The following is a 23,156-nucleotide window of genomic DNA, read 5'->3' on the forward strand; positions in this document are numbered from 1 at the left end:
TGATCTTTTTATTTACCTTTTGTGTTTTTTGTTTTGTTTTTGAATGAATTACTGTTTTGGTTTTGGTTTCTTAAAAATCTCAATTTAATGAGATGTTTGACAACATTACCAATCCAGCTAACAAAAAGATTCAGCTTGAGGCAGCCAGCATTGGCAGTATTGAGACTTCTACTATCATAGTCTACATCCAGATAACTTTTGAAGTATGATAAACAGTCATGTTTACTGGAAATGTTCCTAGCAATGTTTCTAAAGAGAGTCCTGTGTACCTGTGATGTGTTACCTGAAGCAAAATGTGTGCGGTAACTTCAGTGTAATGCTAGCCAAACCCTACAGCCATCTTTTCATTGTGCAAATGTCCACTTCCTCATCCTCCTGGTCAAACATCCTTCCCAGTGTTTACACAGAGCTGTATGCACATCCACGCAAGGCTAGCATCTCTCGGGCCGGGGCTGTAATGCCTTTTGCTTGGCGGACAGTATCGCTCTCATTAAAAAGCCTCCTTCACAGAGCTCAGGAACCAGCAAAAAGCCAGCCTGTCACAGCACATCACCACACCAGCACATAGAGCTGTGCCAACCATCCAGATCTATGCCAGCGCTGCCTCGCCTTGCCAGTGGCGGACATTCATGTGGCATGCATGGGTTACGTGTTTGTGTCTGCAGTCAGTCTTCATTTAGAATATAAATAAGCTTTGCGTGTCCTGCGTGAGGACTGCTAACTTTGGTCCGATTCAGTTCAGCCACATAGAACGTGCATACGCACACGAGGAACGTCTGGTGTGTGGACAGAACTTTCCGGCGTTTCTTTCTCTTAAGCAGAAGTTCAACTGAGATTTTAAAGGTAGAGGAACAATATATTGGGTAAATACTGTTTATAGACTCTACATGGGTCTACTTTAAAAGAATGTTTTTTCAAAACCCATAAGACTTTGAAGCACAAATTATTAGATCTTTTTAGTGAAACCCGAGTGGTTTCGGTCCCTCCTTTGAAAGTCAAAGTAACTGAAACTTTCGTAGAGGTGCCTTTAAATAATTCCATATGAAACGAGCTGTTTTAACCAAGTCTTTTAAAAATTAGGAATGCTTTATATGATGATAAGATTCATATTATTCACATATAAAAGGTAGAACATATTATGTATGGATCTTCTAAATTTGGATCTAAATGGTAACCTGGACTTTCAATGGATGGACTGAAACCTCCCAAGTTTCATTAAACAAATTCTCATTTCAAAGTGTTTTAAAAAATTAACCAAAGTCTCATGGGTTTGGAACGCCTTGAAGGAGATAGATCACAGGATTTTACTTGTGCGATTTATCCATTTAATGCAGCTCAACTGTCTAAATGGAGACCGAATGTAGATGTAGAACATGCTGTAAATGGATTGAATGTACAAATAAACTGTTAGTAATTTGTTATTTTATGATTCAAAGTTGCTGGAATTCCATACTCGAGTTGTTCTGGCCCAGTCAAACTTGTTTTTAAGGCTTCGATGCAAATTGCACCACTGTCCAGCTGTCTGTTGAGCCTTGGCAATAGTATCAAACTCCTATAACCTTCTCTGAATGAGTCCTCCATGAACCGGACAACACCAGCAGCCAATCAGGCTTTGAAACAGAGCGCAAAGTAGCTGCGAAAATCTTGCCTCCCCTCTACCTGATTCCCTGAACTTTTCCCTTTCCTTTCTCCCTCTCTGTCCATCTTACTTGGCTTCATCGACTCTCTGCTTCATTTTTAAACCCTTAATGGTTTGCTCTACCTTCTGTGGATCCTGGCACCCTGCCGTTTCCTTCCTTTTCGCTCTCTCTCCGTTTTCTAAAGATTCGCATGACTGGTTGAGCATCGTCCCAGTGCGCATTGCAGTCTCGGGAACATATCGTGGCCTAGAGTTTTTTCACCGCCGGGCGGACCTCCGCTCCAATCCCCCGGAGGTTAATTAGAGCTGGGGGCTGCGGTGGGAGCCAACACTGCTGCTAAACCTGGCCGGCCCCCTCATTTGGGCTCAGAGAGAAGAGGAAATAGGGACAGTACAAGTGCCACCCTCTGGAACCAGTCTCCACGCTCATTACCAATGTCCCAGCCGCATCGAGTCTCACTACGCGCACTCAGGATATCGTTGTTGGAAGTTCCTCCCCACCCTGTCACCTGTTATATAAGAAAGAACTCATATTCCTGGTTACATATTTTGGGAGTTATGAGCTAAATGGAGAAAAAAAAAAGAAAACAGAATGGCGGCTTGCCTCACTGGCAATTGGCAGACAGGTTTTTAAATGCGTAATTTGTGGTCCTGCATTAAACCATGCATAATCTAATTAGCTTCACACAAACGCACATGGTTTTTCTTACGCACACACAGTCTCTCATCTGCTATTTAATTAACATCCCTCCATTGCTTCACCATACCCTCTGATGTGCCAATCATAAGCAAGCATTTGTCTTTAGCTCTGTGTTCAATTTCCTCCAATAGCCGCTCGGCTCATTGTTCTCATTGTGCACATGTTGGACCGAGTGCAGTGCCTGTACAAATTGCTGTCAGTATGTTAGTCTTAAATGTATGGGGACAAGGTCGACTGCTCTTTGTTACACTGACATGAAAGCAAACCTCTGGCTAAAAACCAGTCCGTTCTCTCTTGTGCGTCTGTTAAGCTTACTTAAAAGCTCTGTCTGTGTGTGTGTGTGTGTGTGTGTGTGTGTGCACTTGTTTAATTAGAGCACATGGAAGAGCTATAACTTGTTTGCCCCATTCATGCAGGTAATTAAATTTGGAAATATGAGTCCAAACGTGTTTCTGTAACTTCTCATATGTACCAGATGAAGTCTGAAAGATTTCTGACAATTACACAGGTCACTGTGAACATCGTCTGCTAGAATGCTACAATCATCCAGTCTTTCCTAAAGGAAATAGATGACTGCAAATGGAATTCTGTCATTATTTACCGGTTCTAAACCCACAAGCAATTTTGGTTTTTACAAAAAATGTTCAACAATAAGGTTAAATTTGTCAAGATTCTTAATGCATTAGGTATCATGAAAGAACCATATAAAATGTCTTAAATTTTACAGCATTTAGTGATTTTGTTTGTTAATTTATACATTCATATAATTAGTTATTATAGTTACATAGAAATAATGTCCTTTACAGTAGTTATTAATCTTTGTTTCATTCATAAATATATATATTTATTCATTTGTAATTTGTAATTTCTCCACAGGTGTGACTTATGTATCAAATTAATGAATAAATACAAAGGAAAGCAAAAATATTAAAAGTTGCATGTATGCTTTTGATATTTCAAGTTATATGTGCTGTCATGAAGTAACAATGAATAATAGTATTTAGTAACATTAAACTAAATTAATAAATGCTGTAGAATACAGTCGTTCATTGTTAATTGATCATACCCAATTCTTTAATGTTAATGAAATAGATCTTATTGTAAATTTTTGCTGCAGTGTTCATGGTCGGTACATATGTGCAATACTCCATGTTTTTAAAGCCATATAATAGCTTTGTGTGGCAAACAGCCTTAAATTTAAGTTTATGTACCACTAAAATGGCTTATTTCCACCAGATTTGAAGTCATTTACGTGAATCAGTGTGGGTTCTTGCGTGTTTTGTGATTATAATGTCATCAAACTTGTGGCATATTTGATTTGAAAGCTGCGGCGGCAAAGAATGAATAATGACAAATAAATCAAATGATTCTTTTGTATTTCACATGGAAGATTTGAAACAACATGAGTAAACAATGACACATTTTTAAATAACTTTTTTTTTAATACTTTCCTGGTTTAAATTTTTCTCTCCATCTCACTCCATCTTCCTTGCAGAATTGATATTTCAGGAGTGTCAATGTTTTCTCAGTTGGTTTGATGTGCTTGTTTAGCGGATGAGCCTGTCTTATTTTAGGTGATGCTTTCATGAGCGTTAGCATCCTGCCAAACCCCATTGCAGCAACTGCATTAATGAGTCATGTGCTAGTAAGGGCAAACGTGGTCATTGAGAGAAAAAGGGGGGTATTTTCTTCCTACACAGGGCCCTCGGTGTGCAGTGACACCAGTCACTCAGCTCCAGCGTGGAATTTACGGCCGTGATGTACGAAAGCGACCAGCCGCTCATGCGGGGCCAGTGAAAACGTTTGCCCAAGACCACATGAAAACACATGTCCAGTCTCCAGACATGATTCAGCAGCGAAATGACATACTTCATAACCTTCCCTGGAGGCAGTGAACCAAAGAAAGCCTCAAATCTCTCTACTCGTGTTGACCGGGGATGATGGGATGTCTCGAAACCGCCCTTACTCTTTCACCACAAGCTTTTCCCCGTCGGCCTGACCCAATCCCGTATGGACCTCTTTTCTGCTCTGAACCTGTTCTCACTCAGTTTGGATCCATGGTTACTATCCTCTTTCTCTAGCCCCTCTTCCTCTGCTTCCAATTTCCTTTTGCGTGGTTTGTTTCAGACTGTTGTTCTGTTTTGCTCTGTTATGTCTCTGTCTCCTCTTCAGCTTTTTCTGTAATCCCTCTTTCTCTCTATTTCTTCTCCATCGCTCACTGCCTGTGCGAAGTGCTCTCATGACCTAATGCATGACTCCGGCCACGCTGGCTTAAAGTGGCTCAAGGTATGGCACGATTAATGTTTTCTCGTTCTTTTACTAGGAATGATTTTAGTTTTGTGCTTTTCATCAGTTTCGCAGCATCTCGGTGACCTTTTTTCTCATTTGGATGGGGGTGTTTGACAAATGTGGCTTTTGGTCCCGATCCAAACCAAACTTTTCCAAATAGGAAGCTTAACCACTGACAGTGCAATTTATTGACTGCTCCCTGAAGATGAGCTCTATCAGATCATTATTTTATGTGGAAGACCTCTTTGTATGCCTTCCTCCCGCTTTCTTTCCATTATATTGGGAAGTCATGCTCATTTGCATCTGTCTATCAGGATTAGTTATGTTTTGATTGAACTTTTATATAGTGCATCAAGCACAATTCAGTTTCTGCACTTGGAGAAGTTGAGTTTCCCAATTGCATGTAACTCTAAGTACATGTTATATAAACGTGTGGTCAGTAGTTATGCTCATAGAAAAGATGTAGTTCACCCAAAAATCTTTGTCCTGTCATCATTTATTTGTTTTAAACCAATTTGACTTACTTTCTTTTGTAAAACACAAAAGGAGATGTTTAACAGAATGTCCAAGCTGCTCTTTTCCAATACAATAGAAGCGAATGAGGATAGGGAATGTCAAGCTCTAAAAACCACTAAAAAGTGGTCCATGAAACTTATTTGCTGTATACAGTATATAGTCTTCTGTAATCATGATAGCTTTGTGAGGGAAAAAAGGCTGAGATTTAAGTCAATTCCACCATTGAAATGGCGACAGAATTTATTTTTGAGTGAATTTTCTCAAAAAAAGTGTAAATCTAGACACATTCTGACTCACTCTTTGCCTGAACCGATCAAGTCACACTGTCAACATCTTAAGTAGTCAGTAACATTCGCTGTCAGTTCTCACTCCATACTGCAGGGGGCAACGTGATGGTAGAGTCTGAGGTCTCCAAGAGGCCCAAGCCAAAAACAGACATGGAAATTAGTCAAAGAATAAAAAGCTCTTACAGCTGCTGCTGCTCTTTCTCAAGTTTGTATTCAACCCATGGTCAGAAACAGCCTGGATTTTTATGATAAAACTTTAGAGGGAAATAAAACTCCCTTCTCTGCTAACATTCCCAACCAGCTGCGATCCAGACACAAAGCTCAGCACCCAAAACACAGCAAGATCCAAAGACCAGCTTGTTGAAATTGGCTTTCTGCTCACCATTGAGGATGGGGCTGCTCTTTTGGCAGCCAGGGAGGAGAGAGTAGGAAGAGACGGATGAGAAGAAGGGGAGACAGAGCAGGAGAAAAACAGCACGCTGCTGCATTAAGCAGTTTTTATTAGTGTTATGTTTCTGCTCCGAGCATCTGGGTTAGTCTGGATATCTCTCGCCGGAGGTGATTAGAAGCTTCTGAGTTCTGAGTTCAGCTGAAGAGAAAGCCCTGATCTAACGCCCCACCATGATCTCATCACCTCACAGTGCACATCAATATCAAACCAATACGAGGTCTTCCACTTCCAAAAGTAGCACCATGTTATTAGAACGTGATAATATCTTGTATCTTTTTCTAATTTTCTTTTTTGGGGGGGGGGTGCGCATTTATTAAAGTACTATGCAAATACCATGGTATGTAAATATCAGTCAGTACCATGATTTATGCTAAAGTACTATAATATTACCAGAATATGGTGAGGATGGATAAAAAATAACATAGACATTTTGTTTTGTTATTTAATTTATTTATACATTTTTATTCATCATTTTTGGACATGGTACAGTGTAGTAAGATTTTTTTTTTCATAATTATTTTGTGCTTTTATAATTTAGTTTTACTTATATTTTGTTTACAGATACACGGTTAAATTAACTGTACTTTATTTTATCTTACCCTACAGGTTTTGTAGATTATCTTGAGCCAATATTTTTTTTTATTATTTAGGCGATACCCTGGTAACCTTTGAAGAATCTTGAAATACCAATAATTGGTAAATAAGTATTCAGTACCATGGTTTTAAGTATCAAGGTGTTCCCATTATATATATTGTATACTGTACCATGTTACAGTCAGTACTGTGTTGTTTTAGATTTCATTTTCATTATTTTCATGCAGATTCTATTGGTTATTTTCTGCAGGCATTTTAACATAATAATCCAATATTCTCTTATTCTTTTATATGGCTAAATAGACATTTTCAGTCATTAAGTAGAGCACCACTTTTTTGTTTTCTGAACAGGCATTGCTTTTCTTTTCTTTCTTTTTTTTTTTAATTCATTTTTGCTTATTTATTTTTGGTGCATTGCATTTACCTATTTCTGTTTTTCTTTCTCTCTTATCCCGCTCTCTTGTAGCTCAAAGAGGCAAGTATACAGCGTTCAGCTTCATTCTTTGCTTATTTCCACGTGCCTTCCCTCATCTGAAGAGGCATCTGTTCCAGCCCCTCTGACCCTGCTTCAGTCTTTCTTTTTCCCCTCTTTTCCTGTTCTTTTTATCACTCTTCTCCTTGATCACATACAGATCCTCTTCCTTTCCCCAAGGCCTGTTTCTGACACCGGTTTTGAACAGTTCAGCCTTAAATTAAACAAAAAAGGAGAAAATCACTGTTATCAATTCCATGGACGGTACGTCACTACTGATGTGAGCAATTACTCCAAGTCGTAAAAACACTTGCAGAGGCTGAAGCTGGACTGTGACGATCAGTTAAAAGACATGCATCTCAAACGCTTTGATCTGTACTCCTCCTGCCTTACTGGTTCACGTTCCCAGTGTGAGACAGGAAGTGGTGTTATCATCACCCAGTGAAGTGCTCAATTTTTCACACCCGAGGTGTCATAATTCACTGCAGCATTTTTTTACGACTTGACTAACGTCTGAGGTTAGTTTGTACTCCCCTGAGAAAACAAGCGCTGCATGTCACCTTGCTCTTTTATACACACACACACACACACACACACACACACACACCATCCATTCCTCCATCAGAGAAGGCAACGGCACGAGCAAGTCTGCTGAATGCAGTGTTTGCCTTGGTTTTTCTCAGCATGCTGTAGTTATGGGACGTGAAAGGCATACAGTAAATGTCTGTATAATAAAAAATGTATTTATTTTATTTTATGAAGGTGATCATAATTGGGGGTCCATTTTTTTTTAAACTGCAGTTGAACATATACATGTAATCTAAACCACTATAGTCATATGGTGTTGCATCAGCATTGATGGAAGAAGAAAGTCACAGAACCAGACGTAAAGAAAATCATTTGGTTTAAATGAAAAATCTCTGAATCAGAACTAGTTCTCAATTCTACACTATAGAGTACTTGATACCACAATTTCCATGATTTCTTATGTAGGCTCACTGTACTCATTTTTGTATGTGAAAAAGATTTGACTTTCCATCGGTCTGCCAGGCCGTTAGTCAGACCTTTCAAATCTGTTAATTATCTTCTAATGAATGACTTAACTTAACGGCTTTGAGAATTTGGCTCCAGGCGGCGCTTACTAAATACTTTTGCAGTAAAACTGACCGAGCACACTGTAAATTAATTTGAATCCATTCGTTCCAGATGATGTTTGGTCGCTGAGGATGGAGTGAGTTCACATATCTCCCCTCCAGGCATGGTGACACCATATCAGCACTCACACATCCTGGACTGATTAGTTAACCGCTCCGCCGTCGCTGTGTGCGTGTGGTTGCACAACAGTGGGAGAATTCGTTGAGATTTTTGTGTGCTGTTGAGTAAAAATGCACCAAAGTTCTCACGGTTCCATTCCATCCCCCTCTTCTCACCTCTCATTGGCTGCTGGGTTTTAACGGACAGCTCTGTTGCCCCGCCCACACCACAGGGTTGCCACAGGCTGTGAAACTAATGCTGCCAGCGTTTAAATATTTCCCTCTGCTCGTATTGAGGGGCCTGAGGCATGAAGTCTCCATTCTATCTAACTTTCTCTCCCAAGAGGAAAAAGTAGGCATGCAGGTTTTTTCGTTGTATCTGTGAAAAATATGACCATCTTTTATGTCCACTCAGACTCTCGCCAGTTTTATTCTTCTAAGATGTGACCTGTGCTCTGCGTTTGAGTCAAAAGCAACATTTGCCTGGCCTGTCTCTATGTGAATAATGATTTCCTCTTCCTTATTTTTAAATTTGACATGCATTACATCTTAATGTAAGCCATTCCGGTGAGCCCTCGCTTACCTGACCATATCAGGTGGAATTTGCCGGTGGATTACACATGCTGAGGGGAGGCACCATCATCCTTGGATTTTAGTCACGACCCGTTCGTTGATGTCCAAGATCATCCTGTGTGAGTTTGGTATTGTCTGAGATGACAAACGAGAGCGGGACAGGAAAGGGGGACGACAGTAAATTTGACTGAGCGGGTTTTGGTAGCTTGTTCACTAGGCTTGCTTGGGTGTAGTACATTAGGCAGATAACTTATGATGACAGCTGGATTGAATGCACTCCCAGATCCTACAATACCTCCGGCCACCAGAGGGCAGCACTGCTGAGAGCATGTGCGCACACATACAATTCAGAGTTGTTGTTTTTTTAAGGGTATTGTCTTTTTTTTTTTTTTTTTAACAGCAAATTCCCTGTTTTGTGGTGCTTCTATTTATTTTCTCCAATTATTCTGCTGGAAAACATTTCCCCTGCTCACAGAACATAAGAAAAGATATAATGTTACATGACTTTGGACAGTGTTGGGCGGCAGTGCAATGAAACTCTATCTATAAATGTATTAAGAATTAATGTATTAAAGGAATAGCTTACCCATTAAAAATAAGCATTATTTACTCCAAACCTGCTATATTCCTAGTTCTTTGAACATACATGACTAGAATTCAATTAAATATTCACAGAAATTCTCTTCTATTGCACTCATCTGCGTGTTCATGAGAGAAGTAGTGATGGCGGATTTGTGAATGAATCCGTCTGTGTTCGTTTGATCCTGTTCACAAAACTGATTTGAGTGATTCTTTCCTGATTCACACAGATCTGGTTCTTGAGTTCATCTCACTGACTTCCTTTGGGTTACAAGTCCAACTCTCTAACCATTAGGCCACAGCTTACGAATTTGAATTTGAATCTATGTAAAAGTGTCTGTGTGGGACAAAAGCTGATGAAAAGCAGAGCAGGGAAGGATGGATAAACACAGAGAACAGACGAAGGATACTGCACAGAATGCCACCCGAGGCCTACGTAGTTTCCTGCGAGCAGAGATTTCAGAGAGACCCGGGGTGAACCGCAAGCGGTCGAGGAGGCTGTGAGAACCTCTTTGAGCCAAGTCGCTAAACCTTGCCTTCCATGGAATACATAAACCTGCCACGCCGCTTGAATTATCCTCCTCATTCACTCGCTCCTGTTACTCTGAGTTATAAACATTGTGTGGAAACGGTGGGAGAGGAGAAAAGAAAAATCACAGTCAGGAATGGAGAACATCCACCTTTTCAAAAACAAAACGGAGCGAAATAATTTTGGGGATGTGATGTATGATAAACCTCATCACGAAGCTATGTAGTTAATATATCTGGTGTAACTCACTCTTACGCACTCACACACTGGTCTTTGTTTTCACCCGTTCTCTTATTCCGTCTCACCTGCTGTCTTGTATATCAATCTCTCTTTCCCTCTTTTGTCCATCCATTTTCCTGTGCACAAATCCATTTGTGTCCCTGTGAGCTTCGCTCTTGGCCTGCTGTGTGTTCACTCAACACATTTTGTTTGCATTCTGTCTTATCCGACATGATTATGTTTTTGTCCATATGCTTGTTTGTTGTCCATCAGCACAAATTTGTTTATTTGTGACTGTTTGCATGCACAGATGGAGGAACTTTTGGCCGCCATGGAAAAGGTGAAGCAAGAGTTGGAGTCCATGAAGGCCAAGCTGTCGTCTACCCAGCAGTCCCTGGCCGAGAAGGAGGCCCACCTGACCACACTGAGGGCAGAGCGCAGAAAGCACCTGGAGGAGGTTCTGGAAATGAAGTAAGCACTTTACACTCATCCTTCACCCCTCTTGGCCTGGTATACAGTAGCAATCACTTGCTGTATGGCTCATTGCCATCTTAAAGAAGAACATTTCACTGATGTTCATTTTTTAAAGTGATATATGTGACCCTGGAGCACAAAACCAGTCTTAAGTCACTGGTGTATATTTTTAGCAATAGCCAAAAAAAACATTATATGCCAAAAATCATTAGGATATTAAATAAAGATCGTGTTCCATGAAGATATTTTGTAAATTTCCTACCGTGAATATATCAAAATGTAATTTTTGATTAGTAATCTCCATTGCTAAGAATTCATTTGGACAACTTCAAAGGCGATTTTCTCCGTATTTACATATTTTGCACCCTCAGATTCCAGATTTTCAAATAGTTGTATCTCGGCCAAATATTGTCCGACCCTAATCCTAATAAACGATACATCAATGGAAAGTTTATTTATTCAGCTTTCAGATAATGTATAAATCTCAATTTCGAAAAAATTACACTTAAGACTGGTTTTGTGGTCCGAGGTCACATATTATGATAAACAGGGTTTTCTTGCTCGTTTGAAAGGATTATGTAGATGTATTCCATCATTACAAGCACATGCTATTATAACTTGGCATAGAAGTTGTTCCTCATTTCACTTGCTGAGGGTTAGCCAATCATAACAGAGGACATTCACATATTGTAATCTTAAAAGTACTGTAGAAAAATTATCGTGTTTAAAATCTAATCATTTAAGTTCCACAATTTCAGTGTTAGAAGGATTTTCGTGGCATAGGTCAGGGTTTTTCAGTGGACCTCCAACTATGTTTAGAGTTATTTTATTTTATTATTGTTCTGTTTTTTAAAATAACGTGAAAAATTATGCATTTAGAAATGTGCAGTTTACATTCTGCATTCTATTATATTATAGTTTTCATTAATATTTTTAGTTTTTGAGTTATTTTTATATTCTTTTTTTTTGTCATTTTAAGTTTTTTTTTTTAGGTTTTAGTCATTATGATGTGATCTATTTTTATATATGTTTATATAGTTTTTTTTTTTTTTTTTAATTTTGTAGTTCAGGTTTAGTTATTTTAGTTCATCAACTCATCAAGAAATGTTGAAACCAGCTAAAATAAAGCTCTTATATTTTATTTCAGATGGTGAATATTTTATTTCAAATAATTCTCTAATGGTTTTCTAATATATTATTGACATACTGTATATATCATGTCACATATTATGATAAACGGGGGATTCCATCATTACAAGCACAGGCTATTATAACTTGGCATGGACATTGTTCCTCATTTTACTTGCAGAGGAGTTAGCCAATCAATTATATATATATATATATATATATGTACATACATACATACATACATACATACATACATACACACACATTTTTACTTATTTTTACTTATTTATTTTTTTATACATTTTTAGACCTTAACTGTTCTGTGGATCCCCTAGGGGTCCTCTGATCGCACTCTGAAAACCCCTGGTCCATGGATCCAGGCATGATTTTTTCTTAATGCAGTCGGTAGGCCAGAGACTTCGAGAGACTGTGTGCTCTTGGGAGGCTGAATGTTTTTTGAGTGCTTCTTCATTTCAGCCTTTTCCTCATCCTCCGCTGAGCTTCTACAGACTCATTTCTCCAAAAGATCACTTCAGCAGAATCCAAGAACCCCTCACTCTTTCTCTATTTTCTCCCACAGTATGCTCTGATCTCCCTCTTGTCTTTTTTCACGCTCTCGCTCAGTCTTTTTTTTTTCTGTTTTGCTTTAGTGTTTTATACAATTCATTACTAGATAGAGATAAGAGGAGTACTAAAGGGAACATATGAGGTCCAAGGACTCCATTCCACATTTGAATCATGATTTAATTAAGGATCCCTGAGAATCAGAAAGGAGACCCTCTTGCTGACAAATGAATGCAGCTCCATTGAGATGGGTTTGGGGCCTAGAGAAAAGACCTTGTCTTCTACCTTGTAGATTTTGTACAAGATCCTGATCATGCTGGAATGTCTTCTACTTTCTTATGTGCAGTTTTTGAAGAAATATACATTATCATTTAAAACTTAAAAGAAAGTTGTCTTAAGTCAACTCTATTTGGGGTTAGGGCTTCAATTAGCAATTAAAAATCTGGTAGCATTTTACAATAGATTTAACATTGGATCATGCATTGACAACAATTTGTATTCATTTAGTAATGCAGTTTTATTAATTCATGCTCTTTCTTAATTACATAAATGTTACATAAATTTAAGTTTAAATTAAAATGAAAACATAAAGTGAAATATATATAAATAAAATGTATTAGTTTATATAGCTATTGCCATCAAGGTTAAAAAATTATATAAGTATTGTTCTTTGTTACTTCATGTTATTTAATGCATATTGATATGTAAAGAAACCTTTTGTAAAGTGTTAACAAAAATGTTTAAAATGAACTGAATGACGTAATGAATTGCATATACCCCCCCAATTGAAGGTAAATTCAAAAAGATGAAACATTGAATAGACAAATAGTGGCTCTCGAAAGATTTTTTTTTTTTAAGGTAATTTTTCCATCTCAATTATTTTTCTGCCTTTTTTTTACATCCTCTACTCTATTGGCCTCTATTGACCTCACAGGACTATTGTGTTAGACTGAATATCAAGTGAGTTTAAAATAATGGTTGTGGTTGCGGAAAAATGAGTCAGAGTCGGAGTTTCAAGGTCTCTCAGTGTTTTCCCGATTGGTGTGGTGATTTGATTGTCAGCCATATTCTCAGAGGCATGGGTCTCTCTGCATGCTTCAGTTATGATGGATTCTAGCATTAAAAGAAGATAAAGAGAAAGCTGAGAGATGATGGGAGTCTTAATCTAGGTGTAATGTGTTTGAGTTAATGCTGCGTTCTGATTACCATAAAGATCATTTTGCCTCTTAATATGAAAGAGAAGGAGAGCAGGGCCCCATTCCATCCAGATTTTGCTGTTGTTACCAGAAGGGTCAGCTCAACTGAAACAGGGAGCGCTGTGTATCTTCACCGGCCTCTCACTAACCACACATTTACAAAATAAAACTCGCATTTGAATGAAAATAAGGCTCTGATAGCGATGGACGGGGAGAGGGTGGTCTTCAATCTGTTTTGGCGATGAATGTAATGCGGTCGGGGCCGGAGAAAGTAGACTCACGACTTGAAGGGGCCCCGCCGGCTGGCAGCAGACAACCAACTGGACCACTCATTAAAATTTCGAAGGAAAAACACAAAATAGCAGACGCAGAGGTCACAGACTTTTTATTTATTTATTTCCTCGGGCTGAACTTCCGACCGCACAGTTTAAAGTCAGCAGTGTGGAGACATCGACCCTTTGGGCTGTTCTCCATCCACGGCATCTAAAAAAAGGCAGAATTACCACTCTTTCTAAACTCTGTTTCCCTACAGTTTGCAAAGGGCATTTTCAAAATGTTCTGAAGTCTGTTATATTGCCTTTTTTCCAAGTTGAATTTAAAGGAATAGCTCTCTTTAAAATTCAAATTGTCATCATTTACTCCCCTTTAAGTTGTCTCAAACTTGCATGTTTTTTTTTTTTTTGTAAAACACAAAAGCAGATGTTTAGTAGAATGTTCATGCTGCTCTTTTTAATGAAATGAAAGCATATAGTGGACAGGGGCTGTCAGGCTCGAAAATTTATGGAAAAACATAAAATTATCTATATTCTATGTCTTCTTATTTGCAAGAATATGCCAATTTTGAATGTGCAAAGTTTTAAATGGAAAAACCAAGGAAATTTGAATATGTGAAAGTGGTTAGAAGAACAGTGGTGTTTGGTTGTATTGACAAATCTGGAATGACATATCTTTATGCACTGTATTTGAAAGTACACAAATGCAAATTAGGGAATTCATCGTTATTTGGATAAACTTTTTTTGAAATTTAACCTTTAAGGGCTTTAATTTACGACATAGACAGCAAAAAGCTCATTAGTTGTTAAAATCTATTGTCAAGGCAAATGAATTCCACAATGAGGTCATTATTCAGATAAAACTCACTGAATGTAACCAGCAGTGAGAAAAGACCATTATGAGGTCATCGCTCAATTTAAATCCAAATGGACTGTCAATGGGGTTCTTTGATAATGCATAGAGGTGAATTCAAGCTGTGTTGGCGCCAAAGTTTATGAACGTAACTGTGCTGTACGCAGTGTGGTACTTCCATTCGGGCTTGTTTTGTGGAATGAGCTGAGGATTTAGAGCGATGGGTTGAGGCGGTAATGAGATCTCCAGCACACCATCCCATCCTCATGTTTCCTCTCCATTTAGCACAGTTTAAATGCCCCCATACCGCTGGATATGAGATGTGGTGATATCCCAGTGTTCCACCATTTGATGTGGTTTCCTTCTTTCGTTCACTCTTACTTCCACCAGCTCACGTTCTCAGCTTGGTAAAGTGCGACCACAAGGCAGACATCAGTCATCTCCCTTTGAACAAATGTTTAGCTTTCTTTCTGCAGTTGTTTGGGAGTGCTGGACATTTTGGAGCGGTTGCTTGAGAGGTGGATGATGATGGAGGGGTTGATCTTGATGAAGAGGCCCCTTCTCAGATATTCGCTTAGAGGCATTAAGCCACTTGTTCGTGTTTTAGGGCTTGAAAAGAGCTGTCACCACCTGTGTGGTTCTTAGCTTAGTTCTTACTGTGAAACTCAAGCTTGCTTAGTTTTGCAAAGGTCTGGTCCACATGGCCTGGCCCTACCCCTTTAGATGCGGAGAGACCATCTAAATGACATGTAAACTGCCCAGCCAGTTTACTCCGTTTGGAGTGTAAATTTAAGCTGGAACTTGAATTTGAAAGTTGGATTTACTTAGTGTTCGTTCACCCAAAATTATGTCATTAATTAGTCACCCTCATGTTGTTCCAAACCTGTAAGACCTTCGTTCATCTTCGGAACACAAATTAAGATATTTTTGATGAAATCCGAGCTTTCTGACCCTGCATTACAGCAACGCAACTGACACATTCACGGCCCAGTAACCTAGTTAGGACATCATTAAAATACTGACACAGTAGAGAAGGAATTGTTGAATAAAGTTGTTATTTTTGCTTTTTTTTGCGCACAAAATGTATTTTTGTAGCTTCATAAAATTGCAATTATAGACTGTGGTAAAAAAGTATTCATTTAAATAATGGCATAGCAGACAACAAAGCGTAATACACCATTTAAAAAGTGTCCTAGGTAAAACTCTTTTGAAAAATTTATGTCATTAGACCAGAAAACTGTAGAAAATCCAGTGTCTTGTATGAATTTACTTATACCCTTAATCCCGGAAGTTGCTTTAAATCATCCAATCAGATTAGACAAAGTTTGCCAGAGTAAAAAAAAACCTTTTCAGTTTTGTGTACAGTTTTGTGTGCGGTCTGTAGAGTCTTGCTAAACCTGCAGCGGTTTGCCGCTTGGCCTTGCTGTAGTAGATCAATATCACTTTAAAAAAAATTCCCAACAACTCCCCACTCATGTCACAGCTGGCGCTTTTCATCTCCAGTGGGAGTCCAATTATAAGGTTTGAGCATAAGCGTAGGTATGTGAGGAGTATGTTCGAAGGTGTTTAAATTGACACGGGGTGATGGTGAGGTTATTGGCTGCCCACAAAGTCTCTATTCGAAAGGTGGGTGAAGCTGGTAATTGCCCCTGTTAGCACCCTAGTTTCTTGGAGCGGAGCAGAATAGTGGCTTATTACAGGGACGAATGCTTTAAAAAAACAAGCCTGTGGATTGTCCAGCATGAAACCCAACCACAGTTGCTTTATGTTCACACAACTGATTCACAGCCTTTTGTGTGGCTTAAAAAGGTTTTTGTTTAGTTCACTAAAGCAATATAGAATAAAGCAAAAAGGAGAGATGGGGAAAAAAGTTGGCACCTCATAGGGTTTGATAGGTATGCAATATAAAACTACCATTAGCATCATCAAAAGAAGATTTTGAGGAAGTTCAAAAGATTTTATTTTTCCCACTGCCTTGTTTTTATTGTTTTAAGATGTCAATCGCCATATCCAAATGTTCTTTGCCTTTGTAGATTTGTAATCTGTGAATGCTACCATCTTGTAGTGAACGATGCTTTTGTTAAAAAACAAAATGCCAAGTTCAGTGGGTGGTATGATTTAGTCACCATAATGGGTGTAATAACACAGCAGACTTAACTCTCCCAGGCAAGCCGTTCTTGGCAGCCATGATGCAAAGTTCTTAGGGGAGCTGGAGCAGATTTGTCTTGGGTATCTGGGTTGCAAGAGAGAGAGAATCTGACATGATCTCTTCTAAGAAGGCTGGAGCAGTCAGGGGCCATGAAGCCCTGGCCCGGAGATCTTAGCAAGCATGTGAATACGGATTATTAAAGCATGGAGCCAATGAGGCTGGACGTGTGTGAGAGGCCAAGTGGGCCCTGCAGCGATTACACTTTAAACAGCGTATAATGGCCTCGGCCCTCCCCGTATCGACCCCGTCGCTCATGTACCCGAAAGCCATAATCCAGCGAAATGTCAGGAAAGCGCAAAGATGCATGTAACGTCTCTGTAAATGTCAAGGCTGGTTAAAGAAAACAGTGCGCTGGTGGTACTGCTTTACAGCGAGATAGATCACATCAGACGTTGTTCGATGCTCTGGGGTCTTCTGCTGGATCCATAATCATTACATCACTTTAAGAGTGGCTTATTTCGATGTTAAAACAGCAGTTATAGGACAGTTCTCTTGTCCTACAGGAATGGATATTGCAACCTCAACACCATTGCAAACTTTATCTTTAGCAAGACTTGCCTAGGAAGCAACCACAGCTAACCTTTAAAGGCTTGGAGAATTCTGTCATTTAATGTCATTTAATAACCCTGATGTCATTCCAAATCTGTATGATTTTCTTTTCTTTCTTCAGTGGAAAACAAACAAACAAAAATAAAAATTATATATGCAGAATTGTGCTGGTTGCTCTTTTCCATGCAATTACAATAAATAGGGGCTTAAGGAGGTTTTTAAGTTTCAAAAAGACCCTAAAGCACCCAAAGCTGTGCAACTTTTAATCTATTGTGTTTGTTTCTTCTTCAGACTTTAAAAGCTCCACAGACTTGAAAGCACCATCACTGTCAAAAATAAATTGCAAAACTGTACCTTTAGGGCAAGGGTGTCCAATCCTGCTCCTATAGGGACACCTTTCAGCAAAGTTTAGCTCTAGCCCCAATTAAACAAACCTGAACCATCTAATCGAGGTCTTCAGGATCACCAGAAACGTTCAGGCAGGAGTGTTGGAACTAAGATCTGCAGGAAAATTTCTTCCCGGAGCAGGATTGGGGTTACAGCAGCTTGACATTGGGTCGGTACACTTAAAAGGACAACTTTGTGGGTTATCTACCTCTAAAAATTGTATATAAGTACCTTAGTACTTATAATATGTAACCTTAAAGTACTACAACGAACGTTTTAGGAGTAAATAAGGTTCCCATAAAAAAAAAATAGGGAACCCACAAGCTGTACCCCTGAAAGTACAATTTTTGCCAATTTTTTATTTTTCTGAGAGTATATAGCAGACATGGGGACTTGTGACTTGGTGACTTGGACTCGAGTCGACTCGAGTCGCTATTTTTATGACTTGTGACTTGACTTGACAAAAAATAAAATACTTGAGACTTGACTCGGACTTGGAAGTTAAAGACTCGGGACTTGACTTGACTTGAGACATGATGACTTGAATGACTTGAGTGTTAATCACATCATGTTTTCAGTTTGAATATAAAATATATACATTATTTTTAAAAATAAAATGGATTACTCAGCTGGAGCACAGGCTGAGAATCGCGATGTCATGACTGGACCAGGACACTATCATCAGTCATGCCCTCTCTAGCTTACGCACACCACGCCCACTTAGATCAGATAACGCATCACATCAACATCTCAGCTTGAGGGGTACCGAGGGTCATCGTTTTTGTCGTCAATAATTCGCGCCTAAAACCCGTGGAAATCGCTAGGCGCGCCGCTTTCTCCTTGTTTCCAAAGCGCTCGGGCAGTTGCGCCCCTGAGGCGTCTGCCGTTGCTAAGCAACCATGACGCGCTCTCTCCATGAAGATGCGGGAATTTCAGCAAATGATAAATGGATTTGCAGCACTAAAAATCGCTTGCAGTAGCTCTGCTACTAAATTTATTTCAAAATGGCAATCCATATACAGCTATGATCAGCTGTTCCTTCATCTTGGCTGAGCTTTCAATGTTGTTAGGGGAAAGGATGAAGCTGATTGGTTGGTTCTTGTCACATGACCTGCGGTGCGCTTGCGGCTCTCTGAAAAGTTGAGATGTTTTTAACTCGATGCGGTGCGGACGCGATTGGAAAAAACGAGCGCGTCGCGACCGCGTTGCTTCCATTATGAGCGCGCATACCGGTGGCGCATACATGGTGGGATAGGCCACATCGTGCTCGGCTTGCAGACAAGACTCTCTCGAATCTTATATTTTGCAAGTGCAATACCTTGTAATAGAGGTAATGACTTACGGATATACTCTGAGAGAGAGAGAGAGAGAGAGAGTGTGTGTGTGTGTGTGTGTGTGTGTGTGTGTGTGTGTGTGTGTGTGTGTGTGTGTGTGTGTGTGTGTGTGTGTGTGAGAGAGAGAGAGAGAGAAAGAGAAAGAGAAAGAGAGAGAGAAACACACTCGTGCTTCACCTGATTAAGGAAACCCAAACTGAGTCTGACTCCAATCACAACCCCAACATTCAGAAACTAATTGACAAAAATTTGAAGTATAATTATGATGAAAAATGAAAAAATGAATTTGAGCTCCAAACCAAACTCCAGTGTTATTCGGTCCTAAACAGAACCACAAAACTGGCAAATTACTTATCACTTAAGCCATTAAAAGAAAGACAAATCCTTTCAAAATATCGACTCAGTGATCATGATTTGGAAATAGAGATTGGTAGACATAAAAGATCCTGGCTCCCGAGAGAAGAGAGGCAAACACTGTGAGCTGAATCAAACAGAGGATGAGAAACACTTCCTTCTCGTCTGTCCCAAATACAGTACTACAAGAGAAACAATCTTCCCACAGTTTGAAGGCTTGAATCCTTCATTCTTGTCTCTAAATGACTCAGAGAAACTACTCTATATACTTGGAGAGAATGAGACGGCAGTCACACTAGCTGCTAAATATTTATACACCATACACACCATACGAAAGGGATCATTTATTGTATTCAATTGTTTTATCTGATATTCTTAATTGTATATAATAACTATTATTAATAATAGAAATAGTATCTGCTGTTGCTATTTTTATTGTATTGTATTTTATTGAAATCATATTTTATATTTTATTCTGTATCTAAATGCTTTGGCAATACTGTAACTCAAATGTCATGCCAATAAAGCAACTTGAACTTGAGAGAGAGAGATGAAAAATGTAAGAAAGTGTAATGTTGTATGTAAACTGTGTTTGAGGGGAAGTTGTGGCCTAATGGTTAGAGAGTCGGACTTGCAATCGAAGGGTTGTGAGTTCGAGTCTCGGGCCGGCAGGAATTGTGGGTGGGGGGAGTGCATGTACAGTTCTCTCTCCACCTTCAATATCATGACTTAGGTGCCCTTGAGCAAGGCATCGAACCCCCAACTGCTCCCCGGGCGCTGCAGCATAAATGATTCCCACTGCTCCGGGTGTGTGTTCACAGTGTGTGTGTGTGTGCACTGCTCTGTGTGTGTGCACTTTGGATGGGTTAAATGCAGAGCACAAATTCTGAGTATGGGTCACCATACTTGGCTGAATGTCATGTCATGTCACATCGTTAGAGAGAGAGGTGTTCAGAGAGGAGTCTGTTGGATGTTTAGCTGTTATTTGTTTTATGGACTCAATGTTGAAAATGTAAAACATTTCAAACACTGTTGGCAGAAGTGAAAAATAAATAGTTTTATGAAGTTACAATTTTGTTTGATTCCATGATGTATTTTACTGAACATGAGTATTTACAATGCAAATCCAAATTATTTTATTTTACTGACAGTTACTTATATCTTGTCTTTTAACTTTATTAAGATCAGATTCTGCAGGTAAAATGACAATAATAAGGTGACTTGACTTGTACTTGACTTGACTTACTACAGGACTTGACTTGACATAACTTGTGACTTGACTTGACTTGACTTGCCCAAGAAAAAAATACTTGGGACTTACTTGAGACTTGAAGGTTAAGACTTGAGACTTACTTGAGACTTGCACATGTGTGACTTGGTCCCATCTCTGGTATATAGAAATTAATGTTATTAAAGTTTCTTTGATCTTGTTTATTCATCTCAGCGTGATGGTATTACTTAGTTATAGTCACTTTGCTTGAATATTTGGAAATGCAAACTAAATTTCAGTGAATATTGAGAATTGTCAGTGCATAACCTTTTAAATTCTGTAATCTCTATGCAAAGCTATTGTATTGATTTAAGGGACTTTGGATATAGTAAATGAAAGTTGTACAGTCTACTTATATTAATTTGCACCTTTATGGTGCTTTTTGGATCTTGTCAAAGTCTGTCCCCATTTGTTTTAGTTGTTTTCAAAAGAGCTTCTGTGACATTTTGCTCAAATTCTCCTTTTATGCCCGACAGAAGAAAGTCAATATCAGTTATGAATATCAGTTAAATATCAAAATATCAGAATGAAATTAGCATGTTTAAGCAAGTCAGAAATTCAGGTTGAGTTTGAGGTTGATTCATAAAGTCGATACTATGTGTACTCTACACTGTAGTTAGACGGCTGCTCAGGAGACTCTTGCGCCTCAAGTCAGTATTTGGTTTGGCAGGAATAAATCAAGTTGTTCTCTACAGGGATTTCCTGCTGTCTGACTGAGAACCAATGCTACACTTAAATCACCAACATCCTCGCGCTAAACAGCCATCGCTGATTCTCCATCACCGTAGGGATTCTTATGATGATCTCAGCATTACGCCACATCTGAAGACTGTTTGGAGGTGTGAATTTACACCTCTGTCACTCCAGCTGTGTTGTTTATTTATTCCAGTTATTCGGAAAAACATGGATACTTATTTTACACATACATGTTCTCTGAGGGTAATCTAAAATGGATTAGCTATGGTTTATGTGAATTTATACATCGGAGCATTCAAGGACTTTAACTCATCTAAGTGTTTGGCTTTTCCGTCCTAACCCTGTAGAGATTCTAGCGCTGCCCCATAAATCATGCTCTGAAATTAAAAGGGTGAACTGGAAAACTCACAATGACAACTTTGGGGAAAAAAAAAACATGAGGTTAAATGGAGAAAGTGACGCTACTGCATAGCCTCTGCTATCGCTGAAAGGGAGGGCTGAAAAATGTATTTCTCAAATGCAAACGCTTGCATACTCCTCCACTTCTGCTCCTCTCAGACGGCTTGGGAATGCTCAAGGTCGGGACTCAGGGATGCATATATCCATACATCTTATCAGTGCTGAGGTGAAAGTGAAGAACTCTGGCAGCTCCTGTCTGCAAATAAATCCTATTGACCGTCTCAGCCATATTCTTAGAATGGGCACTGGCTGAACCCATCCACAGATATCCTCTATTCTGTCCTAAATCACTGTCATCTAAAATCACCCCCATCGTAAAATGAAAGTACTGTAAATGCCCCTTCTAAAGCTAGTGTCTGCCAGCTATATTCTATGACCTTATTTCAAATATGTGTTACTATTTTTCATGTATATTACTGTACCTCCAAAAGTATAAGAACGTGAAATTGCCATGTCCAAATTTAAAAAGCTTTCATCTCCTTTTTTCTGTGACAGGATACACTGATGAGTCAAATCTATTTTTAACCTTGGAGCGTGCTCTGTTACAATTTTGGACATGTGCTGAGCTTCCCCTGCTGTTCGTTAGGAAAACAGCGCTCAGACATGAGCTTCACAGCTCTAGCACCTTGACAGAGTTTTGTTTTTGGTTTGTTTCTTCCCCAAATATGTTGTTAGGGGATGGCCAAACTTGTTATAGGTGGCATGTTATCAAGGCAAGCTGTGTCAGTGTCCAAGAGCTCATTTACTCTCTTTATTTATAGATGAAAAACACTCGACCACTGATATACACACACACCGAACATACTGTGAGCTCTGTTTTTCTGGCTTGCGTCTCCTGTCCACACACACCTGCTTCTGAGGCAGTTTGCTTTGGCGCGGTGGTCCGCAGGCTGCTGCCCAGGGGGGGATGTTGCTCAAGGTGACAGGTTGGGACAGCATAATTAAACAGTCGGAAACGGGAGCGTAGAGATGCCAGGAAGAGTGAGGGAATGAAGGAAGGGGTGTTGTCGAGCAATACGGCCTCGTGTTGAAGGCAGGTGCTTGATAAGATGAAAAAGGGATGAAACAGAAGAGAGCTGCCAACTTCTGGGCAGAGAGGGAAATGGAGTGAGCGCTGCCAGCTCTGGCCAAACACAACACGGAGGTGTGGACGGTGGCCAAAGGACCTCCGTGCGCACCCTGTGAATTTATGTCTGAACCACACATTTCTCTCACTCGTTTGCTATCGTAGTAACGCTCATTTTCGTTCGGGTCTGTGGTCGAAGCCGTTTCTTTGCATTAATGTATTAGCTGCTGAGGCTATGGCTTTA

General features: G+C 39.4%; 1 protein-coding gene across 8 annotated transcripts in view; it reads left to right on the forward strand.

Annotated features, from left to right (window-relative positions):
• Window positions 1-23,156, forward strand: part of erc1b (ELKS/RAB6-interacting/CAST family member 1b) — a 203,923-nt gene that overhangs the window by 89,194 nt on the left and 91,573 nt on the right. For all 8 annotated transcript variants that reach the window (XM_059510812.1, XM_059510805.1, XM_059510806.1 and 5 more), the window contains one exon: window positions 10,412-10,572. In XM_059510812.1, coding sequence (XP_059366795.1) covers window positions 10,412-10,572 — 161 coding nt within the window. The remainder of the gene's footprint in view (window positions 1-10,411; window positions 10,573-23,156) is intronic.

The sequence above is a fragment of the Carassius carassius genome, chromosome 26 (genome assembly GCF_963082965.1).
Source record: "Carassius carassius chromosome 26, fCarCar2.1, whole genome shotgun sequence".
NCBI classification, from domain to species: domain Eukaryota; kingdom Metazoa; phylum Chordata; class Actinopteri; order Cypriniformes; family Cyprinidae; genus Carassius; species Carassius carassius.